The sequence below is a fragment of the Komagataella phaffii genome, chromosome 1 (genome assembly GCF_000027005.1).
Source record: "Komagataella phaffii GS115 chromosome 1, complete sequence".
Taxonomy (NCBI): Eukaryota; Fungi; Ascomycota; class Pichiomycetes; order Pichiales; family Pichiaceae; genus Komagataella; species Komagataella phaffii.
Window position 1 is genome coordinate 437,621 of NC_012963.1, and position 21,428 is coordinate 459,048.

Below are 21,428 nucleotides of genomic sequence, written 5' to 3' on the forward strand. Positions count from 1 at the left end.
GGCTGGGTGGAAGGAAACAATAGCGTGGGCGACAACCGAAATTAGAATCCAGACTAAAATTAAAATTAACCGAAGAGGAAATGCACGGGCGGGAATAAATGGACGATGGCCTGACCTCACTTAGAATGAGGTACCAAATGCACTAAATTGAGATTAAGCCAATCAGCGCTGTGCGTTTTGCTTCCAAAAGTTGCTGACCCTTACAGATGCAACAACGGTTTAAAATGTGGCGCTCTAATAAATGATCGGGGTTGGGGAGATTCGGCTGATTGCACAGGACCGGAGTTTTTAATTTTTTTTTTTTCGTCGGTCGCTTATATGGATTCCTTTCAGATTGATAAACCACTAAAAATGAGGTGAAACTGGATGAACCAATCAAGTGGCGAGACCGAATAGGGTTGGCAGGTCACTGACGAAAGCTTGGACAAAGTAGGGCTTTTAAGTGAACCTGGCTAACCTTCGTAGGAGCCAAACTGTATAAACAGGTTGTGAGTGTCCACACTTATGTAGATACTTTCGGATCCGTAATTAGGTACAACCTGGAAGCTTTTTGCAAAAATATGAGACAATATTTTTGGCGGTTGGCTTGGCGTAGATTTTCCTATTTATTGTACCTGGGGTAGGGAGACTTGTTTATGTCCGATCTGAGGAATATCTTAAATTAACGATGCTTATCTAAGATACCTAACCTGCCAGTCTAGGGACACATATGTAGTTTCGCGAAACCTAAAGTAGCTTAATCATCTGTACACCAAGTCGCAGATTATCACGTCTGTCCTCACAATTTCGATTCAAGTTTCCACTTGGCTCGTCTATCCAAGTAGTATCCTGCCTCTTCATCTATAGAGATCGACTAGGGCTGCAATGCTTCATACTCCCTCCATAAGAGAATCGCACGACAAAAGCCAATCGGTGGTCAACTCCTATGAGCAAGACGACACAGAGAAAGCTCTTAACGATAGGATTGAATCCTTCATACAATCATTGAGAGAGCCCAAATTTGATAAACCCTTAACGCTGGACGAGATTGGTAGCTTATTCCAAACTTTTTATGACGAGTACCATCAACAGGCCGTCATATTGGTGGGATCTCAGCAAATGAATGGTATTTCCCGGACGCCTCTCGCTTCATCCCAAGAAGATTTGTCAACGGACGAAAACAAGCCTTTCGCACGCCCTGTAGACAGGGTTTTCTTGTACGACCAAAGAGCAGAAAAGAGATTGACCGATCTGTTCTACTCTAAGCTATACTCTAGTTCATCCAGCGCCACTGATGCCGAGATCAACGTAAATCTCAACACAAAGTTGGATAGGCTAAGAATGTCAAACTTGTCCCTAGAGCAATTGGCATTGAGCTGTGAAGGTACCTCCCAGCAATTAGTGAAGAAACTGAGTGCAGCTCACATTGACCGTGTATTGGTACGATTGAAAAGGGAGAGAGGCCCGTTTGAGAAAATCACATCGCTAGCGCAGATCCACGACTTGATCAATTCAGTGGTGTCATTAGACGGGGACTCATCGTTAGCCCTTGCCATTTTTGTTTGCATCTATTTTTTCAGAGATTTGTTTCTCCAATTGCACTACATACGACGATTTTCCAACCCATACGTATTACAAGAACACGGAAAATTGTCCTACAGCCTCACCAATTTCCAAGCAGCTCTGGAATTTTTACTTAACGTCACAGCAAAAGATCTTGGACTGTCGGATCCAGCCATCACAGCTTTACCGGCCCATGAAAAGAAGCCATACAGTTACAATCTACGAAGCTTTTTGGGCCGTTTTGCCCAACCACTCCCTACCGATGAAGATGATCGATTATTGTCCAAACTAACCTCATCTGTCATGAAAAATTTAAGACCCTTATCAGCATCTCCATCAAGTACGTCGCTTAACGAAGGTGTTACAGCGTCGTTGACTCCCAAAAATGCACGTAGTCGTGCAACTTCATTAATCGGTCAACGTAGAAACAGTAACTCTTGCACTGTTGCTTCCAACGAGCTTTTACAATTAGTGATTCATTTGAAAAAGAATGATCTTCACAATAAGCAGTTTGAGCAACTAACGATACTAGAATTACGCCAACTACTACATGACTACAAAACGATAATGGATACCGTATGAATTAATATACACATAGCATAGCGGGAATAAAATATTTTTACACATACCCCACCCAATTAAAAGGGTGTTTTTAGATTGCTGGGAACATATTCCGATAGTTCAATTTTTTTTAACAAAATCTCCATGGAGAACTCATCGTAATTTAGAACCAAAACAATGAGCTGTTTTTTATTCTATTTAGATCATGAAAAGTGGAGAATAGAAGGCTCGACTTTCGCATAAAAGTTGATGACTTTCTCAACTCACCCCTTAGTAGAATAAGAACAAAAATTAACTTATATTTTAACTTTTCATAGAGTTCTTCTTCAAAAACATATGTTTCAAACATGGTAATTAGAAGGTTTCTTGACCATTTAACTTCTAATTCCCAATCTATTGTTTATTCACACACATTATATAGCCCTATCATTTTCTATATATAGAAAGTACCGTCATTTAAATGGTCTTGGTTCAATTCTTTCATGTATGCTTCTTTTTTACTTCTAGCTTCAAAATATGATAAAAAGTCTAAGTCTATTTTCTTTTCTGATGATTGATTATAAATTCTTAGTTTTTTCTCATTTTGATATTCAATAGGCGGATTTTTAGGCCTTGTTGCTTCTTCGGGACTAGTATTACTGATTTCAATATTATCTATACATTCTTCCATAGATTGATTTGCTTCTAATACATACTCTCTACAGAAAGCCATGTTTTTAGCTTTTAAGACTACTTCTTTTCCATTTCTTAATACAAAATAATACGGATCCATAACTGTATTCATATTACACAAGTGTAGTTTTATTTCTTCTTCATTTTTCACTCTAGTAAAAGATAATCTGTAGTAAGTATTAGTATTTGTTTCAGGACAATAAAAGAAGTCTATATCTGGTATCTTAGCATTAACTAAGAACATTAAATACATCTTCTCTTTCTATTTACTTCGAACTTTTCACATATTTTTAAGTTAAATTCCTTCTGTTTATATAATTCTTTAATCATTTTATCAGACCATTCAATTCTCATAACCCAATCGTTACTTTTGCATTTGGATTTTATACCAACCGAATTTTTATCCTTTGAATATAAATAAAATTGTATATCTTGGTTCAATTCTTTTAAATAAATCTTCTTTTTATCTTCTTCCTCTAGATATTCTACATATTCATTCATTATTTTTTCTTTTTGATTGTATACTCTTACTTTATTATTCTCTTGGTAATCTTTTGGTTTGTTCACTAGTTCTAAAATTTCCTCTTTTATACTTCCATTTTCACACTTTTTTATATATTCTTTTATATTCTCCACACTCCCTATATTCTTTTCTCTGTAGAAGCTTTTTGATCTACATTTTATAACTACTTCTTTTTCGTTTCTTATAATAAAATAGTAATCATAAGTTCCTTCGTATGGTTCTAAGTTCATAATACTTAGTTTGATATCCTCTTCATTTTCAGCTTTTATAAATGACACTTTGTAGTAATATTCTTCTAACTCTTCTTCTGGAAATACGTCCTTGTTTATTAAATAGATATAGTTCATTTCTATCAATACATAAATCATGTTAAGAGAAATTAGTAGAAGGGTTTCATCCCCCACAAATTTCGCGGTTTACCTATCAAAGAGTAGATCATTTATCCAAACTTGCTCATCCAAGCTCTACATGAGGATCCATCTTCTAACCTTCAATTGTGGGAAAAACGAGTTTCGGGATAACACTGCGTTAGAGGAACTATCGAAATCCGTGGAAAACTCCCTTCCAGATGATCCACCAGAAATAGTGGCTATCGCCTTCCAGGAACTTACCTCAATAAGGACTTCATTTGATTACAATCTAGTCCATGAAATCCTGTTGGATGTGAACGACGCAATTGTTCAGCGGGTTTCCGAGCACTACCAAGTTACTTATCACACACTTGGGTTGACTCATAACGGCGCGATCACTTTGTCTCTTTTAGTCCTACGGCCAAGCCGGTTTTACAACATCCGCACTTCCTATCTCCCCAGAGGCGTTGCTTTTAGCTCGTTGAAAGGAGGAGTGGGAATTAGAGTTGCTTACAAGTCTCAAGTGATTAATAATGATGACGAAAATGACAAAGAATTGACCTTTGTAAGCTGTCATTTGAACGCAAATGAAGGAGAGGTTAACTTTAACCGAAGAAATCAAGATTTGAATAAAATACTCTCAGAAATGGACTTTTCAGATCAATATTCTGTCTTAAAACCAGATAGTCACATTTTTGTTCTCGGAGATTTGAACTACCGATGCAGCAAGGTTGGTGAAGTCGAGAACGTCTCGGAGATTGATGAACTGGAAAAGGTAAAGGGTGATTTAGATTTCACAGAAGCTCCAATTCATTTCGCACAGACTTACAAATACATCATCGGAACACAGGACACTTTTAGGACTAACAGAATTCCCTCATGGTGCGATAGAATCCTGTTTTTAAACTACCAAGAAGATCTACAGCCCGAGTATAACAGTTTGCCAGAATTGACAATATCCGACCATAAACCAGTTTACCTGACAATAACAGTACCGAACACAGTTCCATTTATTATCTACAGAAAACCAACGTACTATGGGTCTCTGGTCAAGACTGTCTCCAAAGCAACTGACACAATGTTCAGGTTTTCAATGATCAAGAAGACATATTTATTCTTGTTGACATTGGCAGGACTATACTATGTTACATATGGATAGCACAAGAGAAAGGAATCGGAAAAGAAAAGATTGGTACGTATCCTTTTCTTCTGTTTCAGCAGTTATTTGGCCCCCCTATTGTACTTTGCCTTCCCCAAGTCAAAGGGAATATAGTGATATTTAATCATATGTTGAATTTGTCTCTTCATAGTTAACGAAAAGAGAACCACAAAGTACATGAGCAGAATAGGCCAAAATACAGGGATATCCAGCAAGGGTATGAACGAACATATCAACGCCAAAAGACTGGCCTGGGTTGCTTTAATCCAAAACTTAAACTCGGGTAACCTTCTAATGAAAGGACGAAATTCGTCATTATCCTCGATATCCACGCCTTGTAAACCATCTTCTACTAGTTCATCCTGCTGTTGCTGTTCCAGGGACGGATCAAACTTAGGGGATAGGAATTGTAAGAACAGACTCAGCATGTAAATGGCGTGAGTATAACACACCACGTACCAGCCTTCACTGAAGAAAATTCGGAGCAAGAACACAAAAACAAGGACGTAACAAAGGGCCCATCGAGCGTACAAATGTGGTGTGGATTTATCCAGGAGCTTCTGATACGAAGCCCTCAACCTCACATATTTTTCTCCCCAAACTGATGGTAGTCTGTCAGTTATATTGTCCATGTTTGCTGAATGCCAAATTTTATGTAATTATAGTGGAAAGAAAACATGTTTTGGCCTCGAAACAAGCTGCAACGATGGGAGGGATCGATTTATTTTTAACGTGTCCAGTGGCAGAGAACCTTGTAGGGCTGTGCGACATAGTCTTTCTGTGTGGCAAAATACTCACTATTTTTACTGGAGACCAGAGTCCCTGTCTAACCTATTAACAGCTGAGTATTTTTGAACCACTCACACGCTGTTTGGAAAGAATTACAGGGCACATTTCACCCTCAGTAGCAGAACCATCTTGAACCAACTAGAACCTTCCCCTCCAATCGATCTACAACATTCTCTCAGACACGACCAGTTGGAAGTTTCATCAAGACTTCAAAAAAAAAACCTGTCTTCCCTTCCGCTCACAAAACACTATGTCTAGCATCCCACCTGAAATCAACAATGTGCTTCTGTCAATTATACAGGCACTGTTAACTGGAGCTGGTGACAAACAGATATACGCCCAAGCTGAGCACTCATTGAATACGGAATGGATAGATAAGGAACAAGTAGAAGTACTTCTTCTCTTTTTAGCTGAACAGGCAGTCCAAGGCCAAAGCGACGACATCAGGGCTTTTAGTTGTGTTCTTTTCCGTCGATTTGCCATCAAGTCCCCAACTGGTAAAGGTTTTGAAAAACCGTACTACGACTTTACCAGCAAACAGATTAATCACATAAGCAAAGAGGTCAAGGCTCAAATTCAGAAAATCTTACTACAAGGGTTCGTTTCGAGTTCTGGAGTTCCTGGCCATATTAGGCACAAATTGGCTGACTGTATCAGTGAAGTTGCCAAGGATAGCGCCAATGAATGGCCTACGCTGATTCCCACCTTAGTTGAATGCATCACGAACAGTAATGATCCGGTCACGATCGAATCGGCCTTTAGAGTGTTCATTGATGCTCCAAAGTTAATTGGTGATACTTACATTAGGGAAATGATTCCTGTTTTTAGCAAAGGTCTAAACCATGAGAATAACCAGGTAAAAGTCGGTGCCTCCACCTCTTTTGTTTCCGTATTTCGTGTGTTGAGCAGGGACTCAAGAAACGTGGCCTCAGAGTTACTTCCTAGCATTCTCAATAGTCTTCCTACTTTATTGAGTAACGGTGATGAAGAGTCTCTCACCAGCATTTTAGAATCGTTGATTGATCTAATTGAGCTGAGTTGTAAGATTTTCAAACCTATGTTTACACAAATCATTGAGTTTGTTTCTGCCGTTGCAAAGGACAAAGATTTAGACGGTTCCACTAGAATAGCTGCAATGGAGATTTTACCTACCTTTGCTGAATCTGCTCCGAACATGTGCAAATCTAATGAGCTTTTCACTAACAGTGTCATTCTCAATACCCTTTCCATGATGACTGAGGTTTCCATAGATGATGAACAGGCTGCTGAATGGGCAAACAGTGACGATTCTCAAGAGGACGAAGACGAGGAGGAATACAATGCCGCTCGATTGGTTTTGGACAGAGTTTCTTTGGTGCTTGGTGGTGAATCCTTAGCTTCTCCTCTTTTTCAGTTTTTACCACAGATGCTTCAATCACAGCAGTGGCGAGAGCGACAAGCGGCCTTGATGGCGTTGTCTTCGGCAGCCGAGGGATGCAGAAACGTGCTGATAACGGAGATTGACAAGATCCTTTCTTTAATCATCCCTTGCTTAAAGGATGAACATCCTCGTGTTCAATACGCATGCTGTAACGCCCTCGGCCAAATATCCACTGACTTTGCCAATATCATCCAAAAGACAAGTGGAGCTATAATATTACCAGGTTTGATTGGAATGTTGACACCTCAACACACGTTCAGAGTGCAAGCACATGCTGCTGCTGCTATTGTCAACTTCAGTGAATGTGCGTCAAAAGAAGTTCTCGAACCGTTCTTAGATGACTTGTTAACCAACTTGTTAAATGTGTTTTCCTCCCCCAAGAGATATGTTCAAGAACAGGTTCTCACCACAATTGCTGTTGTTGCAGACGCAGCTGAACAGAAGTTTGTCAAGTACTACGATACCATGATGCCTTTATTGTTTAATATCCTTACTGCTGACTTAGCGTCGTTGGCAAATACCAATTTACGAGCAGAGGCTATCGAATGTGCCACTCTAATCGCTTCTGCTGTTGGAAGAGAAAAATTCTTACCACATTCTCAGGAACTGATCCGTATTCTAGGTGACATCCAAAATAATGAAAGTGAATCAGATCCTCAAGTTAAACAATACTTGCAACAAGGTTGGTTCAGAATTTGTAAAGTCATAGGCAAAGATTTTTTCCCTTGTCTTCCCGGTGTCCTACCTCCTTTAATATTGGATGCCAAGGTCCAACAATCTCGTTTAGAAGTTGACAAAGATGAGGCCAAAGAACTGGCCACTAACCAAGATTATGACATTGTTCAGGTTAAGGGAAAATTCATTGCCATCCATACCTCATTGTTGGACGATAAGGCAGCAGCAATTGAAACCCTTCAGGATTATTTGCAGATTCTGGGTACTGAGATGTATCCTTATTTGAACGAAATTGCATACGAGATCGTGATCCCCGGTCTTCTTTTCTTTTTGCATGATGGAGTCCGTGGAGTCTGCTCTCTTATTATTCCATCGTTGCTTCAATGCAGCATTGAAGCCACTGGAGTTAACTCGAAGCAAACTATGGATTTGTGGCATGCATGCATCGATCAATTAATGCTAGTCTTAAGTTCTGATAGAGTTCCAGAATTAATTGTTGCATACTACAATTGTATTGCTCAATGCTTGGAAAAACTAGATGCTTCCTGCCTAAACGAGCAGCACCTGTTCCAGCTGGGTGGTGTTATTCAAGAGAATCTTACGAACGTCTTTGAAAGTATTAAGGCCAAGGAGAACAAAGAACCTAACGAGGAAGGTGAATTCTATGACGATGAAGACGATTACGATGATTTGGATGAGATTTCTGATGACGAACTCTTGGACGAGATTGTGAAGGGTTTCTCTAGTATTTTCAAGTGTTTCAAGGGAAGGTTTTTACCTGTATTCAACCAGTTGTTACCTACAGTTGCGTCATTCATCAACGATGAGAACAGCGACATCAGAGTTGCTGGTCTATGCATGATTAGCGATGTGATCGAGCACGCAGGGGCTGATTCTATCCAATTCAAGGAAATGTTCCTAAGCCCAGTTGGAGAAAGTTTGGTATCTGAAGACCCTCAAGTGCGTCAAGCTGCAGCATATTGTGTTGGAGTTAGTATTCAATATGGGTCCGCGTTGACTTCTTACGGTGAATACATAATAAACCTTACGCCAACAATGATTAACATCGTTCAAGATGCCAATTCTCGTAACGGAGATAATTTGAATGCCACAGAGAACGTCATTGCAACTTTAGGAAAGTTCTACCATCAATTAAAAGCATCAAACACTACAAATTTCAACATCCAAGGCAAAGGCTTGGATATACTGCTAGATGAGTGGGTTAAATCTCTTCCCATCATAATGGATGAGGAGTGTGCCATTTTCTGTTACAACTTTTTACTGAAATTGATCGAAGGGAATGACCCTTCTGTCACTAATAATGTCCTTCACGTGATTGATTCCATGATTCAGGGATTACTGACAACTCTACAAGGGAACACCAAATCAAAAGTGATTCAAGCCGTGAAGAGTTTGTTGAACAACATTCCTAGCGACCAAGTGATGGCTCTGGTCAACAAATACCCTCAAGAAGCTCAACTAAAGCTTAACAAAATGTTGAATGCTTGAAGAGCATGTTCAAATTGTTAGTGTATTTTTATTTACAAGTGGTTTGCTTAACCCTATTTATTTCTTTTTTGTACCTCATCATCTCAACACTTTAGAAGTGACTTCCTAACATATCTGTTACAGTCTTCACCCAGTATGGTATTTTGTATTTTTCATCAAACTGTTTTAGAGAGTTAAACTTGGTGGTGTGTGACAGTATGTTCTCCACTTCACCTTGTAACTTTTTTTGAAGGCCTAAGTTATTGGTGACAAGAACCAGGTTATTTTCCAGGTCTAACGAGTAGGATCTCTTCGTATAATTTGTGGAGCCTACTACAGTAATATTGGGTAATTGTGTCTCTTTGTCATAGATCCACAAACCTTTAGCATGGTAAGACCATCCGTTGGGGGTGTGGACGACTCCATTTTGCCATTCATAAACGCCGATCTGCTTATGCAACCCTGAATCTGTCAAACGTCGGATAAATTTGCGTACAAGGTGCAAATAGGCTTCAGGAACATGTTTGGAAAAGCCTTTAGATTTATAGAACGAATTTGCCTGAGGTGAGGCACAGATCACTTTTCCCATATCTTCCTTCGGATAGGCGGTGGGGGTCAACAATTTCTTCATGAACGGTGGATACATGTTGAAATAGCCAGTGGTTAATACCCATTTTAAAGAGTTGCTGTTAATGTATGATAACAGTTGAAAAATTGTCGACTTTTCAGTATTGAGTTTCTCCTTTGACAAAATAGGAGTCAATTGGGAGATGGGATACACTACAGTATCAGTGGGGTTTTCGTTTACATCTTCAGTTCTATTTGTAAGAATATTAGTCAGCAGTAGAGAAGCATCCTTCACAAATCTGTCACTATTGATATATGGTTCACATGTAGCATTGGTGCTTGGCCAGTTGACAATATAGTCTTTGGGGAATTTCTTGTAAATATCTGGTAATATCTTGTAACTAATCCTAGAAACCGCCGATTGTAAGTCGAAGTAGTAGTTGCATAGGTTGTGACAACCACGAAAATGGTAATAACGATCTTGTCTGTCTTGGAAGTATTCTTGCGAGAGGTTTGCTCCACTGATAATCAGGTCATCATCGAACCCATAGAATTTCATGTGCTGTAACCCCAATAAACCTTCGTTGAATCGAGAGGGCAGCACCATACTCCAAAACTTGTTTGTGTTTGGAGTGTGATAGAGTCTAACATCTACCCTGGAACCGTATTTTTCAGTCAATTTGCTCAATACAGAGGCCGTGCTAGTCTTAGGAGAGTCTCTAGTACACCTTAGATAGTCCATCAAGATGTATAATTTGAGATCCTTATTTCTATCCAGAGATGAGGTTAGTTTGCTTAGAAGCTCCGTTTGATCTTTGCCTAAATAGAGGGAAGTTAGAAATATTCTCTCTTTTGCATTATCAATCTTGTCTAGCAATGTAGTGTAGAAGTCTTGGGGATGAGTAATGATATCGAGGTCTTTTGCGTTCAGATTGAATGCAGGAAGATTTGAATCCAATTGGTTCAGCAGAGGACGAAGCTGGGACGAAAACTGGCTGGCATTTCGGACTGGATTCAGCATAAGAGAGGATGAATCTTTTGATGGGAAATGAGGAATGAGAGAAGGTGGATGATGAGGCTCGATTTTTTTTTTTCAATATCTGAAGTGCCTAAATAGATTTCTTGCAGACTAATCAGCTATGAGTAAAAGACTTCCACAGAGAGATGCTCATGGGTTCAAAGTGAAGAAAGTTGTTTTGGATTCTCATAGGAAAATTGAAGGAAACGGTGTGAGTATTTTTGAGGAAGAAAGCCAAGGTGCTTCTTATATCAAGGATTATGTGCATGGGTTAAGACGAGTAACACCGTATTATTTTACATTTTTGACTCATTGTAAAGAAAGATGGCAAGATCGCAAATTGATCGAAGTTTTCAAATCCGAGTTCAGAATGAAACCGTTTTCATATTACTACAATGCTATTGCAAATGGTGAAGTGAAGCTAAACGATCAAGTCGCCAATGTCGATTCAGTACTCAGAAACGGTGATCTAATAAGCCATAGGATTCACCGTCATGAACCTCCAGTTACTTTGGATGAAATAGAGATTGCATACGAAGATGATGAAATTACGGTGATTAATAAACCAAGTGGGATACCTGTTCATCCCACTGGAAGGTACAGACACAACTCCATAACCATGATAATGAAGCAAGAAATGGGAACAATCGCTCATACTTGTAATCGTCTGGATAGATTAACAAGTGGAATCATGTTTCTGGGGAAAACAGCCATGAAAACAGCCAAGATGGTTCAGCAGATAAAGGAACGTAATGTTGGGAAAGTGTACATCGCAAAGTGCAAAGGCAAATTTCCTCTGGGGTTGCAAGTTGTTGACAAGCCCCTTTTGACCATTGACCCAAGGTTGACATTCAATTTAGTAGATTTAGAAGATGGGAAGGAGGCCAAGACGTTGTTTCGACGTATCTCATACGACACTAAAGACAATACTAGCATTGTTAAGTGTATGCCCTTGACAGGTAGGACGCATCAGATCAGAGTTCATCTGCAATTTATTGGATATCCTATTGCTAATGACCCGGTGTATTCATCACCATATGTATGGGGGCTCACTTTGGGAAAGGGCTTTCTGCATAAAGAGAACCCAGGTTATCTTAAGGAAGTGAGTGAAAGGAGTGAGAAGATCGGAAAAACTAAACAGAGTACGTCCTGGTATTATCCCGAAGAATCTGGTGAGCTTTTATTAGAAGAAGGATGTGAAGTTTGTGGATCAGAACTCTATAGTGATCCAGGCGTGAATGATCTCATACTATGGTTGCATGCATACCGTTATTACTCGCATGAACAGTCTTGGGATTACAGCACCAAAATGCCTAAATGGAGTATTGAAGGTCATCACAGAGAAATGATGAAACTAGCTATTGAAGAGGCAAAAAAATGCGACCACACAGAAACTGCGTTTAATGTGGGATGTATCATTACGGATGAGAATGGGGAGATAATTAGTAGGGGGTACAGTAGAGAGTTCGAGGGAAACACTCACGCTGAACAATGTGCGTTGATGAAGTTGGATTACAAGTTGCCTCCTGGTTCCATTCTCTATACGACTATGGAGCCATGTTCCGAAAGATTGAGCGGTAATAAGCCATGCGTGAATCGAATTATTGATCTCAAGGGAGAAGTCATTACCGTTTTTGTGGGTGTTGTAGAGCCCAAGAAGTTTATTGCGGACAATACAGGAAAGAGACAACTGGAGGATGCTGGGGTGAACTATTTGCATATTGATGGGTATGAAGATGAAATACTGGCATTAGCTACTAGATAGTTTGGGTAAATAATGAATGAACAATTTCTACGGAAAGCTTGTAATAAGCTTCCGGTATCAAATACGAGCCGGAAAAACCAAAGTCTGAGAGTTTGCTGAGCTTTGCAGCTGCCCCTCTTTACTTTGATCCTCTTTTCCCTCCCTCAAGTGCCTCCACTATGAGTTGTGCTCCTCTCACTAAGCGCGAGAGATATGACCTTCTGTAGCCTAAACGCGGAGTTCCTTTCGAGAAAAATATCGTCTCTCCTACTATATATACACCCCTACAAAGGAAGAACTGAAATGGTAACTGTTCTCTCCAATAGTAGTAAGCAGACCACACAGATTCAGCACAATCACAATATGATAAAAGACTCATTTCTCTCAGTGTGTGAACACAGCTATAACCTTATCACTGATTTTTTGAATGAGTCAGATCCTGAAAACGAACTTTTGACATCGACCCAGGAACAGGTCAGAAAATCCTATGACATACTCTTTGAATCTTTGAACTTGTACAAATTAGATGAACTATCAATATCATATAACGGCGGAAAAGACTGTCTTGTACTGCTGATCATTTACTTAGCAGTCATTTACGATAAATATCAAAACGAGTCGATACCAAGGGATTACAAATTAAACGCACTATACATCAAAAATGAGTCAATGTTCCAAGAACAGGACGATTTCATAAAAAAATCGGCGGCAAAATACCAGCTAAATCTACAGCCATTTAGAGACACTATGAAGAGAGCTCTCCACAAATATTTGGTACAAAACCCATGCATAAAAGCCGTCATTATAGGCATCAGAAGATGTGATCCATATGGTAAGGATTTACATTATTTACAAGAAACAGATCCAAGCTGGCCCCGGCTAATGCGGGTCAATCCGATTCTGGAATGGGATTACCACCAAATTTGGTTCTTCCTCCGTCATTTAAAAATAGAATACTGCAAGCTCTATGATATGGGCTATACTTCTCTGGGTGGTACCAACAACACTATTAAGAACCCTGACCTGCAGGACGGTGATGGCTATCTTCCTGCGTACTTGCTGGATGATTCCGAAAAGGAAAGATCCAGTAGATTATGATGTTACGATGTCCGGTCATAAGTTAGTTGAACATAATATAATTTAGAATCTTGGTCCCAGTAGTCCCACGTCTCGCCCAAGTTGAATCCATCTAACTCAACTGGAATATCAAAACCGATGTTCTCGTAAGGTTCTCCCGAAATAACAATACATTGCCCCTTAACGGGGGTCGTAGTTGTTTCCATTTTGCTCATTATTGTATACATTGGCTTTACCCTGTTGAACTCTTTCATTGCGATTTCTAGCGATAATCCAAGATGTTCATCTGCATCGCGTGTCTTCTTCACCTTATATCCAGGTTTACCGATCTTGACATACTTTCTCTTGGGGATACTTGATATTCCCATTCCGTTTCCTATGTTACCTCCGTCAGTTCGGTTTTCATTTTTGCTTACTTCTGCCTCCCGTCTCATCAACGACAACTGATGTCTTTTCCCTTGGGTGTGTGAGATATATGAGCTTTCATTGACATGAGTTGTTAGGCACAATTTGCAGTCGTATTGACCAGTCCTAGTTCTCACCACGTACGGGTCACTTTCGATATTAATGTTACTTCTCAAAAGTTGACGTAGTCTTTCTTTCCTATGTTTATCAGTATCCTCAGCGGATGCAAGCCCTCCGGAACCCTTCTTGGAACCCACTCTATTCTGATAGTCCATGGCTTTTTGTTAGAGGAATGGAATCCTGAGCCTAAAACTTCGCTACCCTTATAATTTTCATGTTGAGGAAAGATTAAAACGCTGACATAATAATTACATAATCTGTATGTACTCATTGACTTTGGTTTTCTCCATCTCTTTCAGATAAAGTTTAAGATGACTGTTCAGTCTCAGTAATTCCAAATTACAATCTTGTACCTCTTGATCCAAGAGTCTGGACATTTCTGACATTTTCTGCTCCAAACTGTCGATGTAGTTCTTCTTCGTGTTGAGATCTTGCTCGTTTAAGTCTCGTTCCGCTATTAAAGTGGTATATTGATCGTGAATTGTGGTTAATTTTTCATTGTTTGTTTTCCGTTTCTCTTCCATTGTAGTTTTTAAGGTGTCAATTTTATCTTTTTGTGTGTTCAATTGTCTAGAAAGTTGGTGTACGCGATACTTTAACTCATTACTTTTCAATTGGTCCGTCTCTAATGCCTCTCCATGCTTGCCAAGTTTTTCCATCAACAACTCTTGTTTGTTCACTTCAGCCTCCACATCTCTCATCAGCTTCAAATAATTCTCGACCTCCACATTCAATAGACTGAAACTTTCAATAGAAACGCTAAGGTTCCTAGACTTGAGCTCCAATCCACTCAAAACTGTTTGTTCCTGATTTAGTTGCTCTTGCAGTGCTTGATTCCGCGTTTTGATCGAAGTTGAAGATTCTTCTTGTAGTTGCAAGTTGAACTGTCTCAAATTGCCTATAAGTTCATCATTTTCCCGGAGCTTTTCAATGAGGTTTATTCTCTCTTCCTTATATGCCAGCCTCTGCTGAGTCAATTCCTCCTGTTTACTAATCAGAGATTTAAGTTTATTCTCAATGTCTTTGTTTTCCTTGTTGATCTTATCGATATCATTGTCCCCCTGTTTCAGTTGTTCGATGTTTTCTTTCATTTTCTCGTTGGATTGTTCCAAATTCTTGTATTCTTTAACCATCTGCTCGCTAGTGTTCAAAAATGATTCACAGTCTATCAAATGTTCTTCTCTAAACCGGGCAAAATTCACTATTCCGCTGAGGATTACCAGAACACGATTAGAATCTGGCTTCATTATATCCATAATGTTGAAATCATCGATCCCGCAGACTTTAAGAAATTGATACATTATTCGTTGCAAGTAAATCACTACATGCACACTGTTGTTCTCTTTGTTGTTCTCTTTGATCTTGTAAATTACTTGGCTGCTGATTCCGAGATACTGATCAGCTACCTGCTCCAACAAAGTCTGAACATACTCCCGAGTCGGTCTGCCAATAAGATCCTCACTTGCAGTAAATCCACAGCTTTGAAGGCACATCACTAGCTCTTTGATGTCCAAAATGGGGAAAATGTACTGCTTCCTCATTGGTGTGTTTTGGTAAGAGCGATTGTTTGTTTGTTTTTGATCTTCTCTTGATAACGCGCGTTCTAAAAAAAAAATGTATGGGTGTTCTACTCCAAACGGGAGGAAGTTGAAACCACTGACGTTTCTTGCCCCACCCCCTGGTACAGGTGCCATCTCTTTGTAACTTTACCTCATGTACTACGTTTATCTCTTACAATCGCAGGAAAAACCACAGTCCTTTTACATAGGATCGACCAACAACCCTCAACGAAGATTAGCTCAGCACAATGGAGACCTGGCCGCTGGAGGTGCTTTTAGAACTAAACGAGAAGGCTATAGGCCGTGGAAAATGGTGTTGTTATGTCTAGGATTCCATTCCAAAATCGCAGCTTTACAGTTTGAGCATGCCTGGCAACATTCGCACTTAACAAGGCACATCGAAGACAAACTCAGCCATTCCAACTCCATCCATATTAAACTTGCAAACCTAAAGAAACTACTGGGCAGTGAAGGATTCAGGAGGTGGAACATATCAGTATACATCTTAGACAGAGCCATCTACAAATCATGGTGTCTCAACAGATATGGAGTGCAAACTCCTGAATATTTGAGGATGGACGTACTGGAAGTTGAATTATCAGAATTCATGAAAGTCATAGAGGAAAAAGATGAAAACTTAGTTGCTAGCAAAAAAAACACCGGAGAAAGAGAAGAAGACAAAGATGAAGAGGGAAACTCAAACCCGTCATGTTCGTTATGTTCCACCAATATTACTACAGAAAATTTTCAGGCACAATTCTGCGCATGCTACCATTGTCAGACTCAATTTCATGTAATTTGTTTAGCCCGAAGCTTCACTTCTGATTTACTTCCTGTGAAAGGATCGTGTTCACAGTGCAATAAAGTTCTATATTGGTTAGATCTGATGCGTTCAGTTCGTTAAATTTCCAATCAGTCTGGAGATGTCATCAACTCGAACAATTCCCTCTAATTTCTCTTTCACATATGGAGCTACATTATCCAAATCAACCAACTCTCCATCATCATTAACACCTGTGTTCAATGTCTTCACACGAACTTTACCCTGTGCAACTTCATCCTTTCCAAGAATAACGGCAATGGAACATCCCAGTTTCTCAGCTGCCTCAAATTGTCTTCTTGGATTGGATTTATTCTTGTAAAGATACTCAGTCTCAATACCAGCATCCCATAGACGCTTGGCAACAGCCATTCTTTCAGTTAAAAATCCATTTCCAAAAGCCATAATGAAAACATTCGTATGAGAAGCACGCACTTGCTGGTCTTGTACGAGCCTCTGTCTTACTAGGGAAAATATACGCTCCACGCCAAAAGAGACTCCTACACATGGGATAGATTTCTTTGAGGCGGAAAACATTCCCACAAGGTTATCATAACGTCCGCCAGCAACAATGGACCCAACACCAACATAGTCACTGGCATCATCATCCTCCTTCAAAGATTTTTTCTTTTTTGAGTCAACGGTTGTTGGAGGAGCAGATTGAGCGGTCACAGCCTCATAAATCAAACCAGTATAATAATCTAATCCTCTAGCCAACGATAGATCAAAAGATAATAATTTGCTAATGCCAAAGGCTTCCACGTAGTCACTCAGTATAGCCATATCTCTGATACCTTGAGAAGCCGATTCATTGGCTAGCAAAACTTCATCCTTTTGTCAATTTTTCCAAAACTTACATTGATTGAACCACTCAGTTTGACATATTCGCCAATACGATCGGCAACTTCTTCCGGCTGGTTCTTTTCGTCAACCATTTCCTTTCTGACAATTTCCCAGGGAGACTTGTCAAGTTTGTCCACAGCAGAAGAAACCTTGCGAACATCCTCTTCTTTAACACCACACACCTCAAAAATACCGTCCAAAATTTTTCTGTGATTAAGCTTGACCTTGAAGTCATTGATCCCCAAACCTTGCAAACCCGAGCATAAAATTTCCAACATTTCAGCATCTGGAACCATGGTGTCATAGGCACCAGCTACATCAAAATCACATTGGTAGAACTCTCTCATACGACCTTTGGTCATTGCGGGTTGATCTCGTCTGTACACTTTGGCGATGTGATATCTTTTTATGGAGGAAATTCCATTCATAGCCACAAAACGGGCGAATGGGACAGTCAAGTCATATCTCAACGAGGTCAACTCACCACCTTGATCTTCCAAGTTGTAAATAAGCTTACTATCCTCACCATACTTCCCTGACAGAATCTCTCTCAATTCAAAAACTGGAGTGTCAATAGTTACACCCCCGTGCTTCTTAAACAAAGTGCTCAGGTAAGAGAAAATCCCCTCACGGATAACCATGTCCTTATCGGCCCAATCCTTAGTTCCTTTTGGGGTCTTCAGAGTAAATTCTTTAATTTTGCTCTCACTCATTGTTCTGATAAAACGTCTAAGCATAGAATGGGTCTGCCTTTTTCTTGTTTGGCGGAAAGATGTTGGCAGGCTTCGCGAGTGAAAAAAAAAAAGCTCAAAAGGAAATTATTCAATTTATATAAAGTATATGTATATATTAAAGAAATGAAGTTTCAATTGGCCAGCAAGTGATTAAGCATTTCAAACCGACCATTGGTCTCTATGGATGCTCCATGAACTTTCCGATAGGCGTTCATTTCATCCGAGTCAAAAGATAGTTGTTTCCCTTGAAGCAGCTGTTCTAGCAAAGAATCTTCAAATAGTTTTCTGAGAATTAAAGGGTCCTTCTTTGGAGAAAGGGGAGCTTGGATTAGTGGAATCTCTAAGATTTCGTTAGAATGATTAGAATGACAATAGTTATGGTGGTACTGAGGGATTTGGGATGATGAAAACCGTAACTGAACGTTTACATCTTCCATCTGGTGGTTGATAAGTGGAATGGAAACATAATGAGGAGACTTTTTCAAATTGGATAGTTCAATTTCAAACTTCATTAACGCGTGGACTTCTCGGTTGAATTGAAGGTTCTGAACTTCAATCTGGAGAGTATTCTCTTTTGATATGGATCGTATGGTGCGGATTTCCTTTACTTTAACATAGTCTTCGGGTAATTCTACTTCAAAAGATATCTTTCTTGAATATTGTTCAGAGAGTTGGATCAAAACATAATCCAGAATTTTCTGCTCCAACTCCTGAAAAGTTTGAGAAAAGACAATGGAATACTGGTTAATTGCATTGTTAACATAATTTGGATTGTATGACTGCGTTTCTTTGAACAGGAAATAATTGGAAATCTTCGCATTAAGGTTTATATCAACTTCTCCGTAATAATCAATAAGGACAATTTCTTTGAGATATCGATGGTCTAAGGCATCCCTTTCACTGCAAGTAAAGATGGAATGAAGGACTCTTTTGAGCTCTTTTGAGGAGAGACTGCTTGACTGGGATTTTTTGGGTTTTGAAAACGGTATTTCATTCAAGTATTCATCCCATTTTTCCCATTCGGGATCAATGCACCCTACAAAATTTGCTTTTCGTTTCCCCAAAAGTACCAAGCCAATTCTATTTTTCTGATTCATTGTTTCGTTTTGAGTTTGAAGTGCAGACAAAAGGGTTTTAAATAAAGTTCGTAGTTCTTTCGGGTGATTGGTGATCAAGGGAATACAAATAATTAGGTCGAGTTCAAGAGAAATGTGAGTCAGCATTTGATCTTTGACTTGCTGATATAAGTCTTGAGATTCTAGATTAGGAACTAATGATTTGTCCTCGAGAAAACTCCAACCGTTCAATGACAATGACCTTAAAGGAATACATTGATCAATCTTCTTCAATGCTTTTTGCAAAACTATTTTCCATTTGTCAATTAATGTCATATCCCTTGAGTACAATATTAGTTCCGGTAGAGATAAAAGAGTAAGGTTCAAAATGATGGTGTCTTCCATTTGACTTGTAATGGAAGAGATAGTATCAACAGCTACTTTTCCTACCACCTGTTTTCCCTTTATATCCATTGTAATCAGCATTCTCTCAAAAAAGACAATAAGAAGCTCACTCCACTCAGATTCGTCTACGCCTACCTGGAAGATATCAAAAAGTAATAGCGTTCCTAATGGTTCATCGATGGAGGAACCGATGGTATTCAGAATGTCAGTTTGAATGTCTCCCTTTGTTTGAAGTTCCAGATCGGAAAGATCTCGGATTGAAGATTGGTATGGTCCTTTAATCGAAACCGTGCAATCTAACTCAAAGGTTGGGTCGACATCGTTGATTGTAATCTTGTCAATGATTGGAACAATCTTAAGCTGTGGAGAAGAGAGTTCCTTGAAAATTTGGTTTCGATTGGTCAACGTGTCAGGGTAATCGGCAGCAAGGGGGGAGACTTCCTTTGAATAGAAGCTACTCTTGAACAAAGCTGGTGGCGAAAGAAGAGTATCTATGGCACGATCTCTTGGGGTCTCCAATGACTTGTAACCTCTGCTACTGTCGCCGAATTCAGGGAAAACACATAAAGTATTGGCACTTTTTGACTGCTCAAAATCTATTGGAGTGACAGTATTAACAGATGAATCGGGGAAAAAGAACTGATTATTCAATTGAGCTGGGGTATCCAATACACTGCTAAAGGAGCTTGTAGCTGAAACATTCAATAGCTTGTCTTGAACAAGATTCATGCTGATTGTGTCCTCCACAGGCTCTGTTTGACAAGCACATTCAGGACAGTTTGGGAACTTCAAGTCACTTTCGATCAAGACCAAGATGCAATCGTAATGGCAATAGTGACCACAGCTCAAGCTGACACTCATCTTTCCGGTACTCCTTATGGAGAGAAGAAGCTCACAAAAGCAGCACGACTCATTGATTAGATTGCTGCTGAATTTTCTCTGAGGAAAGTGTGACCGTGAACTTTTGACGGAAGACGATGGAGTTGAAAACGATTGTATGGAGGAAGATCTTCTCTTTGAAAGAAAGTTTCGATTGTCATTGGGAGAAGTAGGGGTCGTAGCCAAAGTAGATAGAGATAATGAAGATATACCACTAGTTTCCTCAATTGAAATAGAAGATCTTGGAGTTTGTTGGCTGAGTTTCGTTCTGGAATAGTCTCTCAAGTTGAAAAGGTCTGTAGTAGATCTTAGCTTACGTAAAGGAGGAGGGATTTTTCTTAATTTTCTTGGACTTCCTGGTGAGTTTGACATCTACTTGTCTATTCCGGATGACGATAAGGAAGGATGAGGGAAGGATGGCAGAAAAAAAACGCAGCACGAGAGAAAAGCCAAAACCCAAAAATTCAGGATCAGATCGGATTTTATGTTCAGATGAAACAAACCTGTAATTTAGCCTCAAAAAGGGACCATGAGAAATCAAGGTGACAGAATAATTGAAAGTAATTCCGACATGCTGCTACAGGGAGATAAAGAGAAGCCTTGCATGTGCAAAGACGATGATGACACATGCAAGGTTGTCCTCAAGCTGCAGAAATAGACAGAATATGTACCCATTTCAGACAATACTAATAGGGCTGAGTGAAACAGGTAGGCAAAAATCAAATGATCGAAATTTTGACGCATGGATAGGGAAAAAGAGGGTCGTGTGTGTATTTTTTTTGATAGGAATCATCCAGGGGTCTCCCGTGGTGATCCTTGATTCTCAATTTAAAGTTTGCGAGGCAGCTTTATCACAAATTTTTCGCATCGGAACACTTTTCCGTCGCTTGTGGGCTATTTCTTGCAACAACTCTCAGATACGCGAGTCCTTCCTTGTATTTCAAAAGGTAAACAGTCCTGATTGCCATTGATGCCAGTAACTATTGAATTGTAGCCGCTGTAGATTAATCCGGCTGTTATCCT

The 21,428-nt window shown here is 39.6% G+C and overlaps 13 protein-coding genes across 13 annotated transcripts; 7 read left to right on the forward strand and 6 right to left on the reverse strand.

Annotated features, from left to right (window-relative positions):
• Positions 1–864: 864 nt before the first annotated feature.
• Positions 865–2,124, forward strand: PAS_chr1-3_0234 (Hypothetical protein; the record flags this gene model as incomplete). Its single annotated transcript, XM_002489532.1, has 1 exon — positions 865–2,124. One exon carries the CDS (start codon positions 865–867, stop codon positions 2,122–2,124), a length of 1,260 nt encoding a protein of 419 aa, XP_002489577.1.
• A 1,540-nt stretch (positions 2,125–3,664) lies between these two features.
• On the forward strand, positions 3,665–4,807 carry PAS_chr1-3_0235 (Phosphatidylinositol 4,5-bisphosphate 5-phosphatase with a role in secretio; the record flags this gene model as incomplete). Its single annotated transcript, XM_002489533.1, has 1 exon — positions 3,665–4,807. One exon carries the CDS (start codon positions 3,665–3,667, stop codon positions 4,805–4,807), a length of 1,143 nt encoding a protein of 380 aa, XP_002489578.1.
• A 62-nt stretch (positions 4,808–4,869) lies between these two features.
• PAS_chr1-3_0236 (uncharacterized protein) lies at positions 4,870–5,439 on the reverse strand (the record flags this gene model as incomplete). The annotated part of the gene is made up of 1 exon (XM_002489534.1): positions 4,870–5,439. One exon carries the CDS (start codon positions 5,437–5,439, stop codon positions 4,870–4,872), a length of 570 nt encoding a protein of 189 aa, XP_002489579.1.
• A 407-nt stretch (positions 5,440–5,846) lies between these two features.
• On the forward strand, positions 5,847–9,200 carry PAS_chr1-3_0237 (Karyopherin/importin that interacts with the nuclear pore complex; the record flags this gene model as incomplete). The annotated part of the gene is made up of 1 exon (XM_002489535.1): positions 5,847–9,200. The coding sequence occupies one exon, from the start codon at positions 5,847–5,849 to the stop codon at positions 9,198–9,200; it is 3,354 nt and encodes a 1,117-aa protein (XP_002489580.1).
• Positions 9,201–9,291: 91 nt separating this feature from the next.
• PAS_chr1-3_0238 (Phosphatidylglycerolphosphate synthase, catalyzes the synthesis of phosphatidylglycerolphosphate) lies at positions 9,292–10,767 on the reverse strand (the record flags this gene model as incomplete). The annotated part of the gene is made up of 1 exon (XM_002489536.1): positions 9,292–10,767. One exon carries the CDS (start codon positions 10,765–10,767, stop codon positions 9,292–9,294), a length of 1,476 nt encoding a protein of 491 aa, XP_002489581.1.
• A 118-nt stretch (positions 10,768–10,885) lies between these two features.
• On the forward strand, positions 10,886–12,529 carry PAS_chr1-3_0239 (DRAP deaminase, catalyzes the third step of the riboflavin biosynthesis pathway; the record flags this gene model as incomplete). Its single annotated transcript, XM_002489537.1, has 1 exon — positions 10,886–12,529. One exon carries the CDS (start codon positions 10,886–10,888, stop codon positions 12,527–12,529), a length of 1,644 nt encoding a protein of 547 aa, XP_002489582.1.
• Positions 12,530–12,811: 282 nt separating this feature from the next.
• On the forward strand, positions 12,812–13,606 carry PAS_chr1-3_0240 (Flavin adenine dinucleotide (FAD) synthetase; the record flags this gene model as incomplete). The annotated part of the gene is made up of 1 exon (XM_002489538.1): positions 12,812–13,606. One exon carries the CDS (start codon positions 12,812–12,814, stop codon positions 13,604–13,606), a length of 795 nt encoding a protein of 264 aa, XP_002489583.1.
• A 2-nt stretch (positions 13,607–13,608) lies between these two features.
• Positions 13,609–14,265, reverse strand: PAS_chr1-3_0241 (Hypothetical protein; the record flags this gene model as incomplete). The annotated part of the gene is made up of 1 exon (XM_002489539.1): positions 13,609–14,265. The coding sequence occupies one exon, from the start codon at positions 14,263–14,265 to the stop codon at positions 13,609–13,611; it is 657 nt and encodes a 218-aa protein (XP_002489584.1).
• Positions 14,266–14,358: 93 nt separating this feature from the next.
• PAS_chr1-3_0242 (Component of the evolutionarily conserved kinetochore-associated Ndc80 complex) lies at positions 14,359–15,651 on the reverse strand (the record flags this gene model as incomplete). The annotated part of the gene is made up of 1 exon (XM_002489540.1): positions 14,359–15,651. The coding sequence occupies one exon, from the start codon at positions 15,649–15,651 to the stop codon at positions 14,359–14,361; it is 1,293 nt and encodes a 430-aa protein (XP_002489585.1).
• A 172-nt stretch (positions 15,652–15,823) lies between these two features.
• On the forward strand, positions 15,824–16,573 carry PAS_chr1-3_0243 (Subunit of a complex, with Slx4p, that hydrolyzes 5' branches from duplex DNA; the record flags this gene model as incomplete). Its single annotated transcript, XM_002489541.1, has 1 exon — positions 15,824–16,573. One exon carries the CDS (start codon positions 15,824–15,826, stop codon positions 16,571–16,573), a length of 750 nt encoding a protein of 249 aa, XP_002489586.1.
• Positions 16,562–18,069, reverse strand: PAS_chr1-3_0244 (Cytoplasmic and mitochondrial histidine tRNA synthetase; the record flags this gene model as incomplete). Its single annotated transcript, XM_002489542.1, has 2 exons — positions 16,562–17,313; positions 17,361–18,069. 2 exons carry the CDS (start codon positions 18,067–18,069, stop codon positions 16,562–16,564), a joined length of 1,461 nt encoding a protein of 486 aa, XP_002489587.1.
• A 128-nt stretch (positions 18,070–18,197) lies between these two features.
• On the reverse strand, positions 18,198–20,777 carry PAS_chr1-3_0307 (uncharacterized protein; the record flags this gene model as incomplete). Its single annotated transcript, XM_002489543.1, has 1 exon — positions 18,198–20,777. The coding sequence occupies one exon, from the start codon at positions 20,775–20,777 to the stop codon at positions 18,198–18,200; it is 2,580 nt and encodes an 859-aa protein (XP_002489588.1).
• A 293-nt stretch (positions 20,778–21,070) lies between these two features.
• Positions 21,071–21,376, forward strand: PAS_chr1-3_0308 (uncharacterized protein; the record flags this gene model as incomplete). Its single annotated transcript, XM_002489544.1, has 1 exon — positions 21,071–21,376. The coding sequence occupies one exon, from the start codon at positions 21,071–21,073 to the stop codon at positions 21,374–21,376; it is 306 nt and encodes a 101-aa protein (XP_002489589.1).
• Between the last annotated feature and the right edge of the window lie 52 nt (positions 21,377–21,428).